At 42.8% G+C, this 24,852-nt stretch overlaps 1 protein-coding gene and 1 long non-coding RNA gene across 2 annotated transcripts in view; one reads left to right on the plus strand and one right to left on the minus strand.

Moving 5' to 3' along the window:
* The window catches only part of LOC131108219 (uncharacterized), a 109,398-nt gene that overhangs the window by 32,433 nt on the left and 52,113 nt on the right, over positions 1-24,852 (plus strand). Inside the window, exon 2 of the long non-coding RNA XR_009120432.2 lies at positions 9,084-9,207. This is a non-coding gene — a long non-coding RNA (uncharacterized LOC131108219). The remainder of the gene's footprint in view (positions 1-9,083; positions 9,208-24,852) is intronic.
* cdh5 (cadherin 5) overlaps positions 4,602-24,852 on the minus strand; it is a 38,996-nt gene continuing 18,745 nt past the window's right edge. Inside the window, exons 7-15 of the mRNA XM_058059063.2 lie at positions 24,262-24,375; positions 24,039-24,181; positions 23,157-23,290; positions 22,169-22,278; positions 21,612-21,714; positions 14,214-14,344; positions 14,014-14,128; positions 10,787-10,919; positions 4,602-9,684 (exon numbers count right to left, since the gene is read on the minus strand). Coding sequence (XP_057915046.2) covers positions 9,303-9,684; positions 10,787-10,919; positions 14,014-14,128; positions 14,214-14,344; positions 21,612-21,714; positions 22,169-22,278; positions 23,157-23,290; positions 24,039-24,181; positions 24,262-24,375 — 1,365 coding nt within the window. The 3' untranslated portion in view covers positions 4,602-9,302. The remainder of the gene's footprint in view (positions 9,685-10,786; positions 10,920-14,013; positions 14,129-14,213; positions 14,345-21,611; positions 21,715-22,168; positions 22,279-23,156; positions 23,291-24,038; positions 24,182-24,261; positions 24,376-24,852) is intronic.

Here is a 24,852-nt window from a genome sequence, read left to right on the forward strand (position 1 = left end):
ATCCCACCAAATTTATAGTTCCTGCTGCGAAATTCAAAACAGAAGACAGTTTCGTATTTTTTTTTGAACATTTCAGTGAATAAATAAACGGATAAAGTGTAACAATAGTACAGTGGGTGTGATGCTTATTTTAACCACAAGATGGCGACAAAGTAACATGCACTAAATTCTTACCAGTTCCTTGGTTAGTTTTGAACTAATGTTTAATTACACACACACACAAGCACGCATGTTTTTTGCATTATTGTCCTTGTCTGATCCAACTTTGTCTGCTATGAACTAAAAAAGGTTGGCAAACAAAGAGGATGCGAAAGGGGATATCCTTCTTTTCACAATGTTGTTAAGTGCTGGCCACTGCACACAGGATGTTAGTCAAACAGCTGGCGGCAGCCATTGTTTAAACACCCTCTTTGTGTGTACATTTGCTTTTGCATCATCCGCCGTGGAAAGTTGTGAACCGTAGCTTAAAAACCACGATGCCTCTCCCCTGATTGCATTACCCGCAACGTCTAATTAGGAACCGCAGCGTGTTAGCGAATGTCGGTGGAGATGATGGACCTCTCCGATGCCCGCCTCCTGCAGCTGTGTGTTATTTTAACAGTCAGGTTTGTTTGTAAGCGCGTCAGTGGCCTTTGTGATGGTTGACTGCAACGCTATGCCAGCTAGCAATGACGAGCGGGCCGAGATCCATTTGCTGTATAATCCTGCACTTAGGCACCTAAGTGTGGGAATGACATTTGTTTAGCTTATTAGCGACATGCCTCCGATGTATTGGAAAACATGGGGCCAAGTAGGACACAGCAGCGAAAGGCACCCAAACAGGAAGTGGAGCACCACGAAAAAGAGAAAAGGAGTGTTATTTTTAAGAGATAGCATCAAACAATGTTGGCCAGCTTTGGTCACAAAGACATCTTGTATACATGGACTGCAGCGCTGACGGATGTTGGCGTGTGTTTATAGGCGTGTTTGCTGAAGTGGCACCATGCTTATTGATATCATCGTTTTTCACTGATATCGGCCCAGCGATCGGAGCATCGCTATTTGCTACCAAAGCAGAAAGTAAAACAGTTTAATTTGGGATCATTTTGAGCCAAGAAAGTACAAAAATGACTCCAGTGTGGATTGATATTGAGTGAATGGAATGAGGTTCCTCAGGATGGTCAGGTTAGCGCATGAGTAACTTTGATAAGTTAGCTTGTTCTCGCATACTGTACGTCATATATCACACTTTATTTCCATGCACTTGACTTGTAGATTTGAATTTGAGCTTGTTTAGCTCTGATCCTCAGGACTCCTTTTTGCTTGCTGTTTGTGCTTTTGGTAAAACAAGGGCATTTGTTGGGGTTTTATCTTTTGCAGAGCAGAAAGTAAACCGGTTGTTGAGTGAATGGAGCTACGTTTACCAGACAGTTGATGTTGGCGCGTTATTAGCTTTTGGTATGTCATTTTTGTATTTCACAGTGGGATAGTTTAGCGCTCAGGATTCTGCTACGTTTTTGCTGTCTTTTTTTTTTTTTGACAAAACAAGGATACACTTTTTGTCTCGGAGTAAAAATATTATTTTGTGTCTCTAATATGCAGAACATTATATTATTCAAATAATATTTGATTGATAATCTTCCCGGGCGGCACGGCACGGCGGAGACCAGGGTTCAATTCCACCCTCGGCCATCTCTGTGTGGAGTTTGCATGTTCTCCCCGTGCATGCGTGGGTTTTCTCCGGGTACTCTGGTTTATGGTTCCCACATTCCAAAAACATGCTAGGTTAATTGGTGACTCCAAATTGTCCATAGGTATGAATGTGAGTGTGAATGGTTGTTTGTCTATATGTGCCCTGTGATTGGCTGGCCACCCAAAGACAGCTGGGATAGGCTCCAGCACCCCCTGCGACCCTCGTGAGGAAAAAGCGGTAGAAAATGAATGAATGAATGTTAATCTTCCCAATATTTCCGAAGGCCCATCCTAAGGCAAAACAGGAAGTGACCTCAGGATGTTTTTTCCACCATCTTGCAGCTAATAAGGAACCGTGCAGTGGGAGCAAATCACCTCTGTCATCTTTTATTCAAGCTATGAGCTCGGTGGCAACATGCGACAGATGTCTTGCAGGAAGGCGGCCAAAAAAGCGCACGGATATACGCATCCCAAAATTCCCTCCAAAACACAGCGTCGGCGTTAACGCTAAACAAGGGCGCTATGGTCAAAGAAGACACGACGGCACAACGGCCACTGTTAAAGGCGAGCAGGCGTCATCCTCCGATGCGATTACACAGACACTGTGAATAATCCTGTGAAGCTTCATCAAAGACGGGAATATGAAGCGGGATGTTTTTCCGTGCAGGACGAGCTGTTTACATGACGACAGCATGTAATCCACTCAGAGATGTATGCTGCATTTGAACATGATGGATATGGATGTGCATGACGCAAAAACCTGCAAAAATTCCGACTTCACAAGACTCAATAACAAGTGCATGCGTTGAGTTTTTTTTTTTTTATAGTCAAAACCAGTTTTATGTTATGTAGGGCCAAATCACAGCAGATGTCATCTGAAGGCACTTTAAACACGGAGAAGATATCAAACCTACTCATCATTTCAGAAAACCAATAGAACCCCACATGGGCAAGAACCTGGCAACACTCAAGGAAAAACTCCTTCTCGGGGGAAAAAACCCTCAAACAGAACGTAGACTCTGTCGGATATCGGCCAGTTGGGTTGAGCGAGATCATATATAATGTATAGCTGGGGTGGGCACACTTTTGGACTCTCATATAGTTTATGTGTGTACATACGTATAACAACATACTTGCTCATGGTGCAACAAAACAACAACAAAACAAACACAACACATCCAAACCTATTTAACGCCTCGCGTACATCAACAACTAAGCATTAAACATAACATATAACTTAAAACTGTTACTTCCAAATGTGCCCGCAAGGCATTCTGGGTAGTCCAGCTGCAACAACAATATGAAGTGTGAACAATAAACCATTGTTAACTCCTCTTTGTTTACTTCTCTGACAATTTTTTTGCAATTATTTTGCAATACAGCAGAGAAAGAGTAGTACAAGCTACCCAGCATGCTTTGCAGCAGGAATATGAGGGTTTTTTGGGGGGAAATGGGTATTGCGTGTTGTCTTGCCCACACGGTGCAGTAGGTAGGTTAGATTATACGTCGTGTGTTGACGTTTTTTGTAGCACTGCAAGTCATGTTGCCAGCTACACCATCCGTGTTACAGGTAAAAAAAAAACAAAGGAATTTGGAAATGCCCGGTGGGCTGGATATAGACACTTGGTGTGCCTAATGTGGCCCACGGTCCACAGTTTGCCCACCCCTGTTTTAGATAGTAAGATTGCTATATACTGTGTGTTATCACCCATGTTAACATAATAAAGACACAGGAGGCGGGAAAATCAAGTCACCCGAGTTTATAAATTAATAAACTAAAAAGGGACTGCACGGCGAACGCAGGCCACGCAGCTGGGAGACCCGAGTTCAATTCTCCACATCTGTGTGGAGTTTGCATGTTCTCCTCCCACATTCCAAAAACATGCTAGGTTAATTAGCGACTCCAAATTGTCCATAGGTATGAATGTGAGTGTGAATGGTTGTTTGTCTATATGTGCCCTGTGATTGGCTGGCCACCAGTCCAGGGTGTACCCCGCCTCTTGCCCGAAGACAGCTGGGATAGGCTCCAGCTACCCCTGCGACCCTTGTGAGGATAAGCGGTAGAAAATGAATGAATGAATAAACTAAAAAGATGAAAAAACACGTCACTTCATTGCTAAATGAGAAAAAACTCACAACTAAAAACCCTAAAGAAAAGAAACCTGAAAATAGGACAGCCGGTCACACCAGGACTCGCCTCCACGATCCTGCAGCAGATGAGTGCAGGATGTACTTTCCACTAGGAAGGATAGGTCAACATAAAGCCATTATTGTCGAAACATCTGGCAACACAAGTGAACAGCAGGACAACTGAGTCAGTATAGTATTCATTATGTGAGTAGCCAGCAATGTAAATGAATAGAGAAGTTCTTGATAGAGCATGCTTCGGGGCTGCACGAGTGCTGCCCGAAATGGGTGAGCCGTGGTTCATTGAGGGGAAACATGATTTCTGTCACATTGTAAAACAGAGCTCTCACTAAATCTTCTGGAATAGACGGGTCAAGTCAAAGGCGTCTCATAGAGGTCCAACACCTCCCATCTTTAAGGAGGTCTTTGCTGGTTAAAGAAACATGAAGACTTCCTGCATGTCAAAGGTCAATGTGAAGGTAACGGCCCCGCGGTTTGTTTGGGACGTTGAACCTCAGAGGAAGTGAGCCAATCTTCACCCGCCGTGTAACTTTAGACGTCTCAAACACGCCACAGCCCCATTTTCTTCTTCGGTTTCACGCAAACTTTGAAGTGACGACATGAAAACCTGCTACAAATCATGCGGCTCAGCCAACTTTAACACTTTAATATGCGCAAATGTTTTTAAAGCCATTAGAATTGTTAAGTATTCTTCCATCAAGCAGCCTTTCATGTCTTGAAAATATGTTTTATGTTTTACGGCCTTTTCAAAACAAAAAACATTTAACGTCAATCACCAGATGAAACATTTTCAAGTTTGTTTATTTTTTTTTTTATTCTACACTTACAAAAATGTCAGGTCATAAAAAGTCATTTGCTAGGCATACGCCATAAAAACAATATATAAAACATTGCGTTCAGCATCCAAAAAAAAAGAAAGAAAATAATTCCGCTATTATTTTCATGAAAGAACGAAGGCACACGTCTTCTCTGTTGACACAGTGAAGAAATGTTTTTTTTTATTATACTTTACGCCGTTCCCACTGGAATTTAGTAGGATTTTGTACAAAAAGCAAAGCACCACAATTGATGAATTGATTAATTAATTGAATGACTTCACTTTCTTTACAAATTCCTACTATTTTGGTGAAAACACATAAGACTCAAAATCCAAATTATACTTTTAAAAGCGATGCTGTCAAGTTTATAGTCGCTTAAATACAGTATGTATAAAAAAAAACAACAAAATCACAAGGAGAGGCACGTTTTTGTATACTGTACATTTCAGTGACGCACAAAATACAGTGAAAATATGTCATTTATTAGTGTACACACGTGTCTGTTCCCAACCTGAGACAGTGAATATGAATTTAAAATCACCTTCCTTCAACCTGAAGCATGAATATACCGTCAAATAATATAATTTGATTGTTTATACTGACTCCGGTGTTGCCATAATGTGATGTAACTGCACTTAAAGTCCAATTAAACCGGATAAAAGATGGAATTGCAACCACAGAAATCAACTTTCAGTTTTTACTTTGAGATATTTTCTTCCTGCGAAGTGGAATCTGAAATGAAGGAGCAGAAACGGCCCAGAAAACGAACGTGGGGCCAATTTGTCCATCTGCTTCTCACAATGTAGATGAGTAAATTGGCTGAAAAAGGTTTTATTTTATTTTCGCTCTAAAGTCCCACGCAGTGAATTCAGCAGCAAAATCAGGCGGGCGAGCTTGAAAGGAAACATTTTGTAGTCCATTTTCTTGGGAAATAAATACAAGCATAGAAGAAACGGACACAAGTCAAAGTGAGTAGAGTAGAAGGTGATGGAAAAATACATTTTAGGTTTTTTTTGTAATAAATGTTAAAAAAAACTAAATATTCCGATTGGTCATAAGGTTTTAAGACATGTTTTTCGGTGTCGCAGTGATTGAAAGCTTCCAATGGCCACATTGTTCTCTTAATGCTTGTTTCTTCTTAACCTTCAACCCCCTCGCCTTCCTCTCCAAGATTGTTTGTCAAGCCCACCAAACAGGAAGTGAGGACAATGTGTCGGCCCACCAGAGATAAATAACACACGGCAGGAACAGACGGGCACAACCTACCCCCCCCCCTCCTTCTGGACAGGAATATGACTCCGATGTTTGGTTTAGCGTTGATTCGAGGAGGGAAGACGGTGCTGGAAGTTCACACGTGAATGCCGACAGGAAAAAGAGTGATGTGACTTCCAGCTATTGTGTCCTCAGTTTGGTCTTCCAAGCAAGAACAACAAGGAGACCAATCCCAACAATCCCAATTTGAAATTGTAACTGTGGAAAAATGGCCTGTTCAGCAATTGACCAAACTACAGCACAGTCGCCCTCACTCTGTGGCGGGATTATCAATGGTTCCAGGATTCTTGGATTAATAGGAAAAGGAGATGGAAAGAGAATATTCATTCATTCATTTACTACCGCTTTTTCCTCACGAGGGTTGTGCGGGGGTGCTGGAGCCTATCCCAGGCAGGATACACCCTGGTGGCCAGCCAATCACAGGGCACATATAGACAAACAACCATTCACACTCACATTCATACCTATGAACAATTTGGAGTCGCCAATTAACCTAGCATGTTTTTGGAATGTGGGAGGAAACCGGAGTACCCGGAGAAAACCCACGCATGCACGGGGAGAACATGCAAACTCCACACAGAGATGGCTGAGGGTGGAATTGAACCCTGGTCTCCTAGCTGTGAGGTCTGCGCGCTAACTACTCGACCGCCGGAAAGGAAATATATCAAGTCCTATTCCAAAGCTATTAAAACTGCCGTTCAACTTGTGAGTGTAGTACTCCACATTGGTCATTAGGTGTCAGTAATTGTCCGGTGATACAAACACCAGACTTGATCAACAACTAGCTTTTACTGCAGGTTCATATTACTGCACAACAGGCGCATTAATATGAACATAATGATAATCAGCATCATCATAGTAATAACACAGTCTACTGTTGCTGCCCACATTAAGCTAAACCTCAACTCGGAACGCCCAACGTCAAAACCTGTCGGTCATCATTCTGCTCCCCTACAAGATAAACTGTCTTAAATTACTTATTTTCTCTGACTATATTGGCTATATTGGGTAATACCAATGTAAAAGTGACTATAGGGGTGTTATTACATGTCTAGAGGACTCTAATCATTCATTCATTCATTCATTTTCTACCGCTTTTCCTCACGAGGGTCGCAGGGGTGCTGGAGCCTATCCCAGCTGTCTTCGGGCGAGAGGCGGGGTACACCCTGGACTGGTGGCCAGCCAATCACAGGGCACATATAGACAAACAACCATTCACACTCACATTCATACCTATGGACAATTTGGAGTCGCCAATTAACCTAGCATGTTTTTGGAATGTGGGAGGAAACCGGAGTACCCGGAGAAAACCCACGCATGCACGGGGAGAACATGCAAATTCCACACAGAGATGGCCGAGGGTGGAATTGAACCATGGTCTCCTAGCTGTGAGGTCTGCACATTAACCACTTGACTGCCGTGCCGCCCCGGCTCTAATCATGTTTTTAAAAAGTATTTAGTACATTGTAAACAGGTTTTTTTTTGCCAGAACTATGAAGAAATACAATCTGGAACAAATAGCCGGGATAAACGAGGGATTATTGTACCTGTATCTGTAAGAACGGGATTAGATTTTTCTTCTCTGAGTTTTATGTATATGGCTAAAGTAGTAATCATGCTAACAAACAAAACAACATAAGACTCACTGCATCTTCATTTCAACTGCATTGAAAGTGGGGGTGACACATTTGCCTTTTAACACCTTATATAAACCCAAAGCTCCTAAGACTTATTGTCGTCTTATGGGAGTTTCCTGTGTGCTCCTCATGCTTCAAACGCACAATAAGGATGGTTATTAAACCTTCTACACTTCTCTGCCACCACTGACACCTGTGCATGACAAGGTTTGCACTCAGCTGCAATGTCTTTTTTGGACTTGAATGAAAAATACTCCCACACGGCTGACACCTAATTTTTATGATGAATTTTTTCTCCCCTGCTCGTGTTATCCATTTCTGCTGTTTTTCAAATGTACGAATATTTAAACTCACTTCTTGTAGTTTCTGTATTACGATATTTCAGTATTGCGATATTTCACAGTACTTTTTTTAATATTATGACTTCATTCTAATATTTGTATTTTATTCCCATTAAAACATTTATTTTTTTACTATTTTTATTTTTTATTTTTATATTTGTTTTTGTGACTTATCTTATTAAATCGCATTTTCTAAATATAAAGGCCAATAAAAAACTTGAACTGATTTATCTGAAGAATGTTTATATTACATATTTTCCCAAATAAATCTATTCAGCAAATGTCCATTTTTTGGAAGGTGGGGGGTGTGATTCCACAAGCTTGACAGTAGCCAGAAGGATGAGAGGTTAAAGTTGTTGGCGCATCCGTGAGCTTCCTGAGTTGTACAGAGGACTTCACTGAGACGAGGCCTCTGAGAGTTGAGCTTTCAACACAACAATAACCGTGATGATGGCTCGTGTCAAACAAAGCTCTTCTTTTTTTTTTTTTTCTTCCTTTTTCTTCCTCTCTCTGCTTGCTGACTTACTCGCCGGAGATAAAATGACAAATTGGAGCGAATGGCTCGACTGGAAAATGACTCCTTTTTCACTGCTTGGCTTTTGGAGAAAACACTCAGAGTAGTTTTGCTTTACTTTTTTTCAGAATGCTGCTAAACGTACGGTGGTGCCTGATGGACTGTAGATTTAGTTCTGACTATTGCTACGGTTCGTTAGCAAAAGAAAGGGATACAACTTTAAGGCAGGAAAAACTCTAATGAAGACTTAAAAATGTAAAATTCCAGTCTTTGTTTTTGTTCCTTTTCAGTATCAACCAGATCACAACATTGCACGGAAGAAATGCATCACGCCGTTTAACACCGTTTATAAACCACCAGCTTCTAATTTCTTGGTTTAAATATATTTCTTTTACACCAAAAAACACAAATCAAATCATTGTCAATAATTTGGGGAGCCTATGACGGTAAAGGGGAAATGTTGGAGTATTTTAGACTTTTAATTAAGTTTCACAATAGTGTATTCCAAGTGGACAGTATTTTAAGATGTGTAGCGAAGACTGTTTTTTTTGTCCAACGCTGTTCTTATTTTGTGGATTATACATTTAAATGTGTTGATGTACAATAAAAAAAAGTACAAAATAAAAAAATGGCACACAAACTGCTCAGACCTCAACTCTGATTGGCTGCTGTTCCCTTCTAGGCAATCGTCAAATGAGGAAGCCCCTCCCCCTTCCTGTGACATCCTTATATCTGATTGGACGTCTTGGTAGAGCTTCCAGATTTCTCCAAGCTCCTCATCCAGAAACAATACTGACACCATCAAGGTCAGTTGTTGTCTCTTAATATGTGTGTGTGTGTGTGTGTGTGTGTGTGTGTGTACATGGCTGTTCAGTATTCCGGCATGTTCCCCAGAAGACCATTAGTGGTAGTAGTCACGCTCGTCCACGCCATACAGCTCAGCCAGGGTCCTGAACCTAGGGCCCCAGTCGCTCAAGAAGTCGTAATCCGAGTCCGACCCGCTGGAGGAACTTCCCAAAGAGCTGAGGCTCCCCGCTATGGACTCTGGACCCTCGTAACCGTAGATGTGCAGCGTGTCGTACGGGAAGCCGTCCCTATCGTGGTCCGCCTCGTCTTTCTTTACCTCGATCATAGCCGCCATGTCGCCCTTGCAGGCGGACGGCTGGCCGTGGTGCGGGTGGGGCTTCTGGACCATGGCGTAAAGGGACGGGTGGGGGTGGCAATCCGGGTGGCGGAGAAGCGAGCCATCGTGGAACGCCGATGTCAGGATGGAGACATCGTACCTGAGCAAAGAGAGACTCAGATATTACAAAGGCGGGGCCTAAACCAGGAATAATACATGACAAGGTCCAGCAAAAACTTAATAACTAATAAGGACATATTTGATTGCAATCATAGGTGCTATTTCCGCACAGAATGAGCCGTGCATTTAGCAGGGAGCTTTTTAAGATGCTTCACATTAGATTAGATTCAGATTACATCAAACATTAATGATCCCTTTCAACTAAACTGGGTCAGAAAATTATGGGACGCAGCCCAGGAGATAAATACTGCGAACAAGAGGAGGTTTAATACACTTTAATACGGCTTTTCCTTCAAGTACAAAGTGTCTCGCATGAACAAGTCGGGGAATAAATATTGATAAGAAGCGTAATAAGAGGCATCAAATATTGCACAAAACAATACGCGGTAATTAGCTTGAAAGTCATTTGGGTTCCGCTACCGCTGTTTTGAGATTAATCAAACCCGCAATAAAAAAAAATCATGTCTGGTGCTTGTGCGTTTCACTAAACATGACAGTAATATCACTGCCACCTAGTGACCGGTGTAGAATAGTACATGTCATCACATTGTCTTTGAATGCGTCGTCTTTTATTTCATTCAGCCACTTTTATGCTTGAAAATACTTCATTTAGACAAAGATGTCAAATATGCTTAAATATAATATAGTATAATATAATAATCATATAGATTATTTATATATATACTGGGATAGGCTCCAGCACCCCCGCGACCCTCGTGAGGAAAAAGCGGTAAGAAAATGAATGAATGAATTTATATATATATATTATAATTTATATATATTATTTCTTATTTATATTATATATATATATATGTAACGAGGAAAACGGCATCTCTGTTGTTGCCATGGTGAGTCTAATTTAGGCGTGGTGCTGAGCTAACTATTCAGAAATCGAACTTTGACTTACAGTTGTCCCTCACTTTAACGCATTTTTTCATAACAAATACTGTACGGTCTATTATTATTAAAAAAATATATGCATATTTAAGCAAATTGTACATTTTCATGGCCGAAATTAAGCATTTGCGATCCTAAAAATGGCTGTTCTTCAGGACAAAGTGTGTCTTTTTTATTCCACATACCCGTTGGTGTCCATCTCGCCTCCCCCCTCCTCGTCGTACGTGACCAGCTGTTCGTGAATCTCGCCGCTATTCTTCATATTGGCCAGTGAATCCTTGTGATAGCGTTTCTTCATCACAAAGAGAATCACGATCACTGAAAGAAACAGCAGATGTGTTCAGTTTTGGGAGAAGACTGGCTCTTATTCTTGGAAGACAAGGAAAGTTCTCCAGCAGTGTTAGATGTTTGACAGACAGCAGTTGGTGGGACGCAATTAACCAGCACATGAAAACTTTGGGCTGGCAAGATTAAAGCGGTCAGCCGACGAGAAAGCCAGCAAGGCTTTCTAAAGCGATGTGTGTGTGGGGGGGGAAAGAAATTAGGGCAGCAATGAGAATGGGGCCAGGAAGTGAGCGAGAAAGGAGGAAGGCGCGCTAACAAGGGAGCGAGCCTGGAAAACACAGGCGGCAAAATGAGCGACGGATGGTTTTAAGGTGTCTGCAAAGTTTGCCTACAGCGATGGAAGATACTCAGCTGGCAGGAAACCCACAGTAAGCACTTGGCAAAGATGGGAAAGAGGAGGAAGAGGAATGAGTTGTTGATAAAATATCTACCTATCTATAATATTTGTCTATCTATCTGTAAATGTATAACTCATGACTTGACTTGACTCATGACTGGATTGAGGTTAGGGGTTATACCAGAAGTGGTGGCACACGACTTTGCCTCGAATCAGACTCGAGTCAAAATTTTGATGGCTTTGGACTTGTCTGGATGATATCATCCCAGACTTTGCAACTTGACTTGGACGTTGACATCGATGACTCAGGACTTGACTCTGACTGACTTGAAAATACTACACATGAGTCAAATGTGTAAACAAATGTGTAGACTTCACTCATGACTGGATTGAGGTCAGGGGTTATACCAGAAGTGGTGGCACACGACTTGGCCTCAAATCAGATTTGTGTCAAAATTTTGATGACTTTAGACTTGTCTGGACGATATCATCCAAGACTTGCAACATTGACTTGGACGTTGACATCGATAACTCAGGAATTGATTCGGACTGATGACTTGACAATACTACACATGAGTAAAATGTGTAGACTTGACTCATGACTGGATTGAGGTTAGGAGTTATACCAGAAGTGGTGGCACACGACTTTGCCTCGAATCAGATTTGAGTCAAAATTTTGATGACTTTAGACTTTTCTGGATGATATCATCAAAGACTTGCAACTTGACTTGGACGTTGACATCGATGACTCAGGACTTGGCTCGGACTTATGACTTGAAAATGCTACACATGAGTAGAATGTGTAGACTTGACTCATGACTGGATTGAGGTTAGGAGTTATACCAGAAGTGGTGGCACACGACTTTGCCTCGAATCAGATTTGAGTCAAAATTTTGATGACTTTAGACTTTTCTGGATGATATCATCCAAGACTTGCAACTTAACTTGGACGTTGACATCGATGACTCAGGACTTGACTCGGGCTGATGACTTGAAAATACTACACATGAGTAAAATGTGTGCCCGTTCAAAGTAGGCAGAAGTATCTGCCTCAATGAATGCATCCATTAACGTCCAATCAGGTTTAAGGGCAAATAACGAGTGGGGCGATTAACTGTCTTTGTATGGTAATGCTTTGTCAGCACTCTTTTTCAATGCGTTCATTATATTTGCCCAGTTTAACAGTTACATAGTTAAAATGGCATTTTATTCGATCTACACTAAACAGTTTATCCTTCTATTATTTCCAATGGGAATAATCAAAATTGAAAACAGATGCCGAGGTTGGATTATTCTGTAACGCAGATGAACTGACAATCAAGATCATGTGATGACTTTGTAGGAACTTCCCTCTAGACTCCACTTATGTGCCATTCCAGCTCGTCGGAGGAGGAGGAGGAGGAGAAGGTTCCAAAAGGACGAAGGAAGTGAAGTAAATGGGACAAAACCCCGAGAATACAGACAAGGAGAGAGGAAGTGAAGGAAGCATGTGACATTAGATTAAGGCGGCAAGCTCGGGGCCTGTGATGTGAACCTCTGTCTCTCTCTGGACGTGCGGCATTAGCCATGCCTTTTAGGAGAGAGCGAGTGGGACTCATTTAAGTTTGCATGGGAAAGCAACAGATTAATCTTTTACAACACATGCTCTGCAGTTTAATAAGCCCGCCAGATATCAGACTTAGAGAAGGGGGGGGGGTACTTCCTTTTCTTTGTGGAGTGAGAAACTGTTCTTTTCGGAGGGTCAAACGCGTCTTGTGGTGAGAAAAAGTGAACGGGGAGTGGTAGCGCTTAAATTGCTCGAGGCCATCATGGCAGATAATGACAAGTGCATTAAATAGTTAATCTGGCCTGCGTTGAAGGCATTTTGATAAAGCCGAGGAGGCCCGGCGGGAGAGAAGAAGGAGAAAACGGAGATCTGGATAGGGAAGGAGTGTATTAATAGTTAATAAGTTGAGTGTTTGGTGCCATTTGATAAGCAGACGGCACCTAAAGTGCTGATAAACTCTCCTCATTACCACTCCTATTCTTCCCGCTCTTTTCCCACAATCCACCTTGTCACCACTCCCCGTCCTTTAACCTCCTTCTGTCTGCCTCTCAGACCATCTTTTCTCCTGAGCCATCACTATCTCCCTCATCTACCCCTCCTTGCTGTCTTTATCTCCAAGTTCCTCCTCTCATCCTTCTCACAAGGCCGCCAATCACTGTCCCGCCTCTCATCCGACCTGACGTGTGTGTGTGTTTTTTTTTTTCTCGCCGTGGAAAGGACAAGCTAAAGCAGCGGGGGGAGCGAAGGTATCAAAGAGAATGCTCGCAACTGCGGGCTTTATTTTCGCATCCTTGGCTGAATTATTCATTAAACCAACAACACCGGGATCTAGAGGGGGGGCAGGTTCCACACAAAAGCAAGGACGTCTGCATCCTAGTCTGTGAATCAGACGTCTGCCTTTAAGTTACGAGTGTGAAACCGTGTCATGTAGTCGTTTATACGTTACCAACCACGAGACACGTGTCCAGCTAGAACCCATGAACATTTGGTAAGGATTTTTTTTTTACTGTTTGAGACCACTTGCATTGGTGCCAAGTGTGGAAGTGGTCACCGATCCTAGCAAATGAGTGCAATTTTGAATGCAATTTTAGTTGCAATTGAAGTGATATTTTCGGAATGGAATATTTTTCACTCATTTGAGAATGAGCACAAGACATCATCCATGCACTTGAATGTCAGCTTACCAAGTATGGTGAGAATGCAGAGAAGAATGGCGATAAGCACATGGACGCTCACTCCCATCTTCTGAGCCACGGCCTTACACTGCGTGGGAATCCTCCTGGCATCGCAGCGACATGCCTACAACAGACGAGCCGTTGAATGACATTGTTAGTATGATATATATCTTGTCTAGTACGTTATACGCAAACATCATATATACGACCTTGATGACAAGTTTGGTGATGCTGGTCTGGATGGGGCGTCCTCCGTCACTAATGCTCACGTCCACACTGTACTCATGGGGATCATCCAGGTTGAAGGGGCCTTGTTTCACCAGGACGTCTGCTGTGTTGTCTGAACACACACAAATTATGTTTTAATATAGCATCAAATAGCATAATCTCAATTTCTTGTTTGGTCCACTTCATGTCTTTTCATGACACCCATCCATCCATTTTCTATGTTACTTATCCTCATAAGGAGTCGCAGGTATGCTGGAGCCTATCCTGGCTGACTTCGGGCGAAATGTTCATACCTATGGACAATTTGGACTCGCCAATAAACCGAGCATGTTTTTGGAATGTGGGAGGAAATGTGTAGAGTCATGAGTGGGTTTTCTCCGGGTACTCCGGTTTCCTCCCACATTCCAAAAACATGCTAGGTTAATTGGCGACTCCAAATTGTCCATAGGTATGAATGTGAGTGTGAATGGTTGTTTGTCTATATGTGCCCTGTGATTGGCTGGCTGGCGACCAGTCCAGGGTGTACCCCGCCTCCCGCCCGAAGACAGCTGGGATAGGCTCCAGCACCCCCGCGACTCTCGTGCAGAAAAGCGGTAGAAAATGAATGAACATTATTAGAGCCACCTAGACATGAACTAACACCCCTATGGTCATGCTCGTGTGTGATGCTATACATGTGGAGGAATATCGGGCGTGGCATTGGTTACGTAGGTCGTAATTTGTGACAGTATATATATATATATACATATTTTTATATATATATATATATATATACACTATATATATATATTACCCCGCGACCCTCCTGAGGACAAGCGGTAGAAAATAATGAATGAATGAATGAATGCTACCTCAAAAAACGTTTAAGGCTAATAATGTAAACCTTGCCAAATGTTTTTTTAAAGTATCATTTTTCAAGTTGAATGATCTCTCCTTTATTGCAAGGTGGGAAGAATAAATTTGCATATGGCTTACCGTCGAGACTGATTTTGTCTCATTTGACTGACAAAAGAAAACCTAATAAAGCTAATAAGTCCATTACACCCACAACTTAAAACAGGCTTTGCTACACATCTTATCATGCAGCCAACTATCTGTCAGTCAGCTACAAACGTGGGAGGAAGTCGGATCATTTTTCCTGTGAATATTCTCATTCATCCAGGTCATTGTATTCTCAGGGATTGAATCAATCTCAACTGGACTGTTCAGGTCCTTTGTAGACAGACTGGTGTGTATCCCACCTCGTCTTTGAGCGGATGAAGCCTACTCGGATGAGAGGCGAAGCCCCCTCTAAGACAACTTGGATCATTTTGTTTTTCTTCAGCAAATAGGCTGACCTGGCGGATGCTTCTGTTAGAATTTGATTGTAGCTCACGTGGCTATGCTGACATTTGTGTCTTCCTGTCCAACTCCTAAATGTTCCATTGTTGTATGTGATACCCGTATATAGCATCCATTACTAAGTGGATTCATTTCACAATAGTGCTTCTTAGACACAGACATGTAAAAAGACACTTCCAATACACAATTGTGGGACGTCTGAGACTTATTTACAATAGGTGAAACATAGTTTAACATGGGTCTTTTAAAAGAAAACAACCAAATGGTCCAACGTAAAACTTCATGCTTTTCTAACAATGAAGCCATCTGTCAAAAGTCCACCAGGCAAGCTTCCTGCTCTGAGACCTTTTTCCACAATGTACAATTACTTGAGGAATTCCAAAAGCAACAATTACAGGAAAGAACCCCGGTGTTCACTCTTAACTTATTTGGACTTATAGAAACATGGAGCTCTGCTGTCGTGTTGACATTTGAACATAAATCATCCAATCACTTGTTACTTTTGCAGAAATAACTGCTGTGTTTATTTATTTTTAAATGTAAACATCACATTGTAAGGATTATTGTCCAGATTGAGGGACTAGATTAGCAGTAAACTGACTTTTTTATCGAAATACTGCATTTGGGTTTTTGCATTTACTTGTAAAACCTTACTTACTTTGTAATTCTTCTAATTTCCAAAGATTGTTTCTTCCCATATAAGGAAGATGCATTCTCAGTTACATCTGGAGAGCAATAGAAGAGGTCAAATGACGTTGGTAATTGCGTAGATGGTCCGTGAAGGTGAAAGGTCAGCCTTTGTGGTTGCTTTAACAAAAACAGTGGACCTTCTCAGTTCAGGCAGCTGTTTGGACTTTTTTTTTTTTTTGGTCCAACGCTCTGACAGTATCAAAAGTGCTAAGTTCGCCCTTTGACCCCATTGAAATGCAATCATCTCAGTTGAGAACGTGGACCCACCAGCATGCAGAGGCAAATCTAGTGTATTTTAACTCATTTACACACAGACTTTATCTGTGGATAATCATTTTCCACTTTGTGTATCGTGCTTATTCTTATTTCCTACTAAATTATTAATAAGCAACAGTAAAGGCTTCTAAGATTACATAGATTTTTTTAGGCTCATAGGTTCATTTTTTTTCCCTCCCCCCTCCCCTTTCTATAAAAGATGTTGAGGATTTACGGATTTTTATTAAAAAAATTCATAAAACAGTTTTTTAAATCACTGGCGTGGTTGCCCCTATTTGTAGGTTAATTAGCGACTCCAAATTGTCCATAGGTATGAATGTGAGTGTGAATGGTGCTGCTCTAGCTCTTTCTAAAATGGTGCATTTAGGTGCATGGCATAACTCCTCTGACACAAATTGCCGCTGCCTTCAGGGACACTTGTAAATCACAGCAGATGATCTTTAGAAAAGCAACCACTTGTTGCTCATACAACTTGAATATGCCGACTTAAACCATAGCCGTCCTAAGAGGCGGGGGTACACCCTGGACTGTTCGCCAGCCAATCACAGGGCACATATAGACAAACAACCATTCACACTCACATTCATACCTATGGACAATTTGGAGTCGCTAATTAACCTAGCATGTTTTTGAATGTGGGAGGAAACCGGAGAAAGCCCACGCATGCACGGGGAGAACATGCAAACTCCATACAGAGATGGCCGTGGGTGGAATTGAACCCTGGTCTCCTAGCTGCGAGGTCTGCGTGCTAACCACTCGTCCACCGTGCAGCGCTCATTTCAATAAACAAATATAAACAAATGAGTGGGTGAGGAAGAAGCCATGCTGGTGCAGTGAGTGACGGTAACATTGCATCCACATGAAGTCTTAACTATCTCAATAAAAGATGCAAACCCCTCCTTCATCCCTATAGTCTTCTCCACCGCGTCGTCTTTGTTTGACTAGACCGTCGTGGATGTCTCCCTGGATTGTCACGCTATCCCCTCTACTTTCTTTTCTTCCCTCTCTCAAAATCTCATTAGCTCTTCTCCTCCCAACTCTTCACTGTCTCCACCGTCTCAGCACATCCGTCTGCCACTAATGCAACGAGCTCCATGTCGTCGCCAAGGCCAAACACCGGCGGCTGTCACTTTACTGCTGTAGCAGAGTGAGGAAAGGCGGGTGTTTGGGGGTGTTATTTGGGGCGACTCTGACTGGGGTTGGTGATGAAAGCAGGCTTGTTCAGCATGAATATTTTACAGGCCTTCACTTTGCAGCTCGGGCTGCGTCTGCGTGTGTAAACTGAGTGTTAAGTGGTGCTGTCACATGATGTTTCAGGTGGGAAAGTTGGGACTTTGTGCACTTGTCAAAATGTTGCGCTTCTCCCTCATGTCCGTTCCTCCGCCGCCCCCTCTTCTCCATCTTTTGCAGCATTTTACTTTCTGGACAACCTGGTGTTCTTTTACTGAGCCTTAATTCCGGCTTTACTTATTACACTAAGCTATCAAGCTATTTCCCATCCACGCAGATGTACAGTACATACACAAGTAAAAATACTGTAATATACATGCCAGACCATCAACTAGCTACACTACATTTCCATAAGCTGAACTCCAAAATAAAATAAATCAAATATTGTTCATAAATCTCTCTAAGCCTATGTGAGTGAACATTCATCATTGGTGATTGACAATCTATCCACCCGACAGGTGTGGCGTGTCAAGATACTGATGATTATTGCACAGGTGTGAGTCAGGTTGGCCCCAATAAAAGGCCACTCCAAAATATGCAGTTTAACTGTATTGGTGGGGAAGTCTGGCTGGATTCAAGAACCCGTCAGTATCTGATGTGACCACTTGGAATACTTTGTACACCAATACAGAGGAATCCCAAACATGCTCAGTGGGTGATGTGTCAGGGACTGAGACGTTTTCAGCTGCCAGGAATTGTGTAAAATGGGGCTGTGCAGTATCATGTTGCAAAATGAGGGGGTCCTAGTGGTCATGTTATGTCTGTGCATGCCATCAATACAGTAATATTCACCTTTGTTGAAGATGAAGTGACCAATAGTGGCAGTGGGGTTATAGTATGGGCAGCACACATATGTAGGGGCATTTTATTGATGGCATTTTGAAGCTAGCAAGATGTTTGTCACACCAGAGCATCTCCGGTACAGCAAAACTGCACATTTTGTAGTGGCCTTTTATTGTGGCCAACCTAAGGCACACGTCATTCATTCATTTTCTACCGCTTTTCCTCACGAGGGTCGCGGGGGGTGCTGGGGCCTATCCCAGCTGACTATAGGCAAGATGCGGGGTACACCCTGGACTGGTCGCCAGCCAATCACAGGGCACATATAGACAAACAACCATTCACACTCTCATTCATACCTATGGACAATTTGGAGTCACCAATCAACCTAGCATGTTTTTGGAATGTGGGAGGAAACCGGAGTACCCGGAGAAAACCCACGCATGCACGGGGAGAACATGCAAACTCCACACAGAGATGGCCGAGGGTGGAATTGAACCCTGGTCTCCTAGCTGTGAGGTCTGCGCGCTAACCACTCGACCTATGCAAAGTAATCATGCTGTCTCACCAGCATCTTGACATGACACATGGATGGATGGATCCATGGCGACCTCTACCGCCTGAGCCACTACTGTTACTGTGTTTACTTAAGCCTTGGCGGAGGTCTCATCATGGCCGTTCTGGTAGTTATGGCGCTTGTTCATCCATCCGTCTTTCCTGGTCACTCTTCCTTTGGAGTTCTTCTTCTAGTGTACTCCATCTCTCCTAATCCGCATCTCTCCTCCCTGCGGCCTGCTTTTATCTTTTCCTCCAAAATCATCCTCATCTGTCTTCCCTCCGTCATCAGTTCAGCATGTCAGCGCCCGCGGGCGCCAGCGCACAGGAAATGGATGAGGCCGCCTTTTTCTTTCCCCTTCCTGTTTATCTTTCTGGAACGTGCTGTGTTATTTCAGCTTTGACTTGGATTAAAGAGCAACGCTTCACCTGAATGTTTCATGCTTTCATCTTTTCACACCTTTAATATTTGATGAGAACACTTGGGAACTCTTTTCCTTAGCCTTTCATCTTATTATGGGATTGTTCGATGATCAAAAGGCCTTTTTGGATCCGGACGTTTCTGTGTCCTGAGTTGAGATCTGACGTAAGACGGAGCCGAGCATTGCATTCAGACGTTGACGTCACACACTTATTTACTGCGGTGGATGTACACTCACTGACCACGATGTTAGACACACCCATATTCGCCATTATTGTATTTCAATGTAACTTTGTTAAGAAACTTCTGGAAATAAGATCAATCATAACCATTCTTAACATGCTTGACCAAGACAATGTGGTCTAATTCATTCATTCATTTTCTACCGCTTATCCTCACTAGGGGGTGCTGGAGCCTATCCCAGCTGTCTTCGGGTGAGAGGCCGGGTACACCCTGGACTGGTCGCCAGCCAGCCAATCACAGGGCACATATAGACAAACAACCATTCACACTCACATTCATACCTATGGACAATTTGGAGTCGCTAATTAACCTAGCATGTTTTTGGAATGTGGGAGGAAACCGGAGTACCCGGAGAAAACCCACGCATGCACGGGGAGAACAGTCGATTCGACTGTGTAGCCTACATGCTAACGGCTCCATTACCAATACATTTTTACAAGAGGAAAGCGGTTATTCAGGGCCAATGTTTAGCTAGCTTATAATGTTAGACAATCAATATTGCATTGCTCTAAATAGAAAAACATCCATTTGATTCATGCAGCATAATTGGCCTGTTTTAAACTTTCTTACGATTCAGAATGTTTTCTACAATCAGTTTGGACAAGAATGATGGCTTCTTGTCCAACAGAGAAGCCAGAAATGTTCAAAATATTTTTTTTATTTTATTGCCTATACATCCATCCATCCATTTTCTATGCCACTTATCCTCACTAGGGTCGAGGGTATGCTGGAGCCTATCCCAGCTGTCTTCGGGTGAGAGGCGGGGTACACCCTGGACTGGTGGCCAGCCAATCACAGGGCACATATAGACAAACAACCATTCACACTCACATTCATACCTATGGACAATTTGGAGTCGCTAATTAACCTAGCATGTTTTTGGAATGTGGGAGGAAACCGGAGTCTGTGTGGAGAACATGCAAACTCCACACAGAGATGGCAGAGGGTGGAATTGAACACGGGTCTCCTAGCTGTGAGGCCTACGTGCTGTGGTCTAATTCCAGTCCCTCAATTTAAGTTTCAATTTAGGTGATACTGATTTTTGAGGCCACCTCTATCCATCATAATGGTGGTATAAATAGTAAATACTGAATATTAAAGTTAAAATAGTCCTAATAAACAGTACGAGTTAAAGAAGTGGTATCAACTTTGGAGCAGTTATTCAGCCTGGTGAGCTGTACGAGTGTCCCCAAACATCTTTTTTTCAAACATTTCTTCATTCCCGCGGTTGTTTTTAACAACTACATCTAGACTGACAGGCACAGTCCTGCTCTCATTATGTCCAATATTTGCTGCTGTGAGCTCCAGACAACACTTACCCCACCAGACAGCTTCCAAATCCCTCGTCAGGTTTGGCAGAACCAAAGCGGGTGTTTTAGAAGTTTAAATGGCTTCAACTTAAAAAGAGCGGCGCTGAAAATTGGAGTCGGCGGGGTTGCATAGCAACAAGGGGCGGCGGCAGAATGGCCAACATGTATGCGTTTTTTTTTTTTGCATGGAATACTGCTCTCCAAGTACACATTTTGTAGCATTTTGTTGAGTTTGCATAATGCGTACGCTAAACCGCCTTGCTCCTCTGCATGCACAACCTTTTGCGGAATGTGACGTGCACCTCCAAGGAAAAAAAAAAACATAACCTCATGGACTTAAAAGACTGATTGGTCAGTTTGTGGACTTGTATATGACTTGTTCACCATCTCGAACGCCTTCTCCGCTGATTTCTGATCAATATTTGCAATAAAAATAACTGTAAAAAAATACTTTAGCCTTTTTACAAAGTTGTCATGTACATCATCATGTACATTACCATGTTTAGAAGAAGAAGAAGAAGAGTACGACTTACTGCCAAAGTCTCTGATGGAGAAGTTAGAGCTGGGGCTGGCTAGGCTGAAGGTAAAGGAGGCTGGCTGGTCGTCTTTATCGGTGGCTCTCAGAGTCCCGATCACCTGATGAAAGAAACATTGAATGTTTGATGCCGGGAAAATAGTAGAAGTAAGCAAAACGTTGTTTTTAACATGGCAAAGAGGTCAGATGTTCTGCAGTGTTTCCATGGACTTCCTGCTTCAAGTCCCATCTCTGGGTATGCCCACTCCGCTGTGATTGGTCACACTCCCAGATGTTTTTTTTTTTTTCCCACCAGGGTTGCATGCATCTTAGGAGGTTATGGAGGTCAATTTGGTCAAGGAAACATTATTGTTGCTGGGCTTGTATTCAATATTTCTCTGCCTTGATTACACATGATACCAAAGAACTGGACTTCGGTCTCATGTGACCACATCATATTCTTCTCAGCCTTGCCTGAGTCATTGTGCTAGGCGTGTGCTTAGGTGTTTTTGAGCAGGGGGTGTTTGCAGGGGAGCCTTTTCTGTGTTACTGTGCTCCCAGATTCTCCAAACGTACTGTCTTTGCGGTGTCGCTCTCACAGACAAAGATCTCGTCCACAGCCAGTTCGGGCTTGTTGTCATTGACGTCCTCGACGATGATGTTCACTTTGACAAACGACTCCAAACCTGCAATCAGCAATGGACAATCACTCTCCGTGTGCCGTGTTGTTTTGAAAAGGGTATTTTTCAAGTGAGTCGCCTGCAGGCGTTTACAGCGCTGCCAGGTGAAAAGAAAACAAGTGTGTGTGTGTGTGTGAAATATCCTGTCAGGCTCAGCGAGGACGCGGACAAAGACGTTGCCATGCTGCCGTGTCGCACCGAATTCAGTCACTAGCATTGATTTTTCTATTTCTTTGATTTTATCCCCCCCCCATGTCAGCTATGTGTTCTAAAGCTCTGAAACGTCTCCATGCCGCCTCGCTGTTATTGGCGGAGCTGATTCAGGTCAATGGACAAAAAGGGTTTCTATTTGGGAGCTGTTTGTTTGTCACATTAAAGCATTCTAATGTCTCCTGACTGCCATTGAATGCAGCAACTATCTTTAGTGCTGTGTGTGGTTCACTATGGCAGAGACCTCGTCAATGGGGCTCAGGGGACCACTGCGTTCCCTAAACATCATGACAAACACTAAAATAGATCTCTAGGTGCCATCGCTTGCTTGTTTAAAAATACACGCTTTGCTTGGGAGGCTGCTGACAAACAAAAACCTTCTCTAATGTGATTTTTACCGCCTGCTCTTTGCTCTCACTGCGGGTCGGCCAGCTGTGTTGGCAAGGTGTTAGCGTTATCATTAAAAAAAATCGGATGTCGTACTGCTTTTTCACTACATGTGAGAGGAGTCGCTTGTTCCAGAGAGCAAATAGTGTGTTTGGCCTCTGCAGCTCTCTCCCCGTGTGCACGTTATCCCACACATGGCTTCCATTTGCCTGTGAGGATCTATTGTTTTGAAAGGGATTAATAATAATGTGTGTGAGGGTGTGTGTGTGTGTGTGTGCATGACGCACCGCTTGGCTCCTCTTGGGCTTTAACTTGGAACATGTGCGTGGCCTGCAGCTCACGGTCCAGAGTCCTCAGGGTGGACAGCTGCCCTGTGATTGGATTGATAGCGATTGGACAGTCCTTGTCCAAGATGGAGTATCTGAGGACAGAGAAACTGTTTTTCGTTTGCAGTGTGTGTGTTTGTGAGGAGCTGAATGCTCCGTTACAGCAATGCTTGTCAAATAGTGGGGAGGGTGAACTGCCAGGGGGAGCGTGAGAGGCAGGGCGTACTTTCAGACCTGCCAGCATGTACAAATTTATTGTACTCAACATAAAATTTGACTCTTGAATACACTTGGATGCTTCCCAGCTCTCCATTTTGTTGTTTTTCTTTCCTGGTTTCAAGTTCAGTCTGTACAATGCATATAAATAAATAGATATGATCAGTTTCTCCATAATATTTCAAATTGAGTCTACAGCTTGTATAGCAATATTATAGATTTACTATCCGTTGAAAATACATCAGCTGCACGGTGGTCGAGTGGTTAGCACGCAGACCTCACAGCTAGGAGACTAGGGTTCAATTCTCTGGGTGGGTTTTCTCCGGATACTCCGGTTTCCTCCCACATTCCAAAAACATGCTAGGTTAATTAGCGACTCCAAATTGTTCATAGGTATGAATGTGAGTGTGAATGGTTGTTTGTCTATATGTGCCCTGTGATTGACTGGCCACCAGTCCAGGGTATACCCCGCCTCTCGCCCGAAGACAGCTGGGATAGGCTCCAGCACCCCCGCGACCCTCATTAGGAAAAGTGGCAGAAAATGAATGAATGAATGAAAATACATCAACAAACGCTATTATCGGCTAAATATGGAGTACTGTATTTCTTATTTGTAATGCGACATACCGGATGCTCTTATTGGCTTTGTCAGGATCTCTGGCGCTGATTGTGCCGACGTTGTTGACAAGTCGTTCCTCCAACACCTTGAAAGTGTAGACGGGCTGTGAAAAGACGGGCGCCTCGTCCACATCTAGCACCCTGATGTTCACCTGGAAGTGTTTTTTGATGGTTTATTCATTTATTGTTTGTTTATTGGATGGTTGGTTTGTTGAGGTGGTGTGACACTTACCTGGGCTGTAGTGACAGCCGTGGCCACATTGTCAGCTGGGAAGCGCAGGTTTCGGTGGTTTTCCCGCACTTGGATGGTAAAGGAGTAACTGTTTCTGGTCTCGTAGTCCAAAGCCTGAAGAGACAGTTGGGGAGTATAGAGTCAGTGAATATGACATAGAACAGTGCAGCTGTAGAAAGGTCCAGAGTTCTTGTCCGGGTTCATGTTACGTGGGAGTCAAGCCTCTACAAAGCACATTTGGACAGGATTATTTATACAGCACATGGTCAATTATGTAAAATATAGTATTGGAAAGACGATAGTTCGTAGTTTATTAAGAAACATCACATATTGCACAATTCAACATGTACTAAAAGGAGTAATGAAGGGGCGGAATTGATTTAATCCTACCCTATGTCTCATCCATTACCAATAGCCTGTGTTTAAAGCTGACCTATTATGCTTATTTTTCACTATTATGATTCTTATATTTCACTTTTCTGACCTAGAAATGTTGTTACAATGTTGTATTCTCGTGACTCGTGACACAATGACTCAAAGCATCAACTAATGAGGTTTTTCATTTGGAATTGAGCTCTAAACGACTTATAT

This window comes from Doryrhamphus excisus, linkage group LG20, assembly GCF_037039965.1.
Source record: "Doryrhamphus excisus strain RoL-2023G ecotype Guam linkage group LG20, RoL_Dexc_Guam_v1.1, whole genome shotgun sequence".
Taxonomy (NCBI): domain Eukaryota; kingdom Metazoa; phylum Chordata; class Actinopteri; order Syngnathiformes; family Syngnathidae; genus Doryrhamphus; species Doryrhamphus excisus.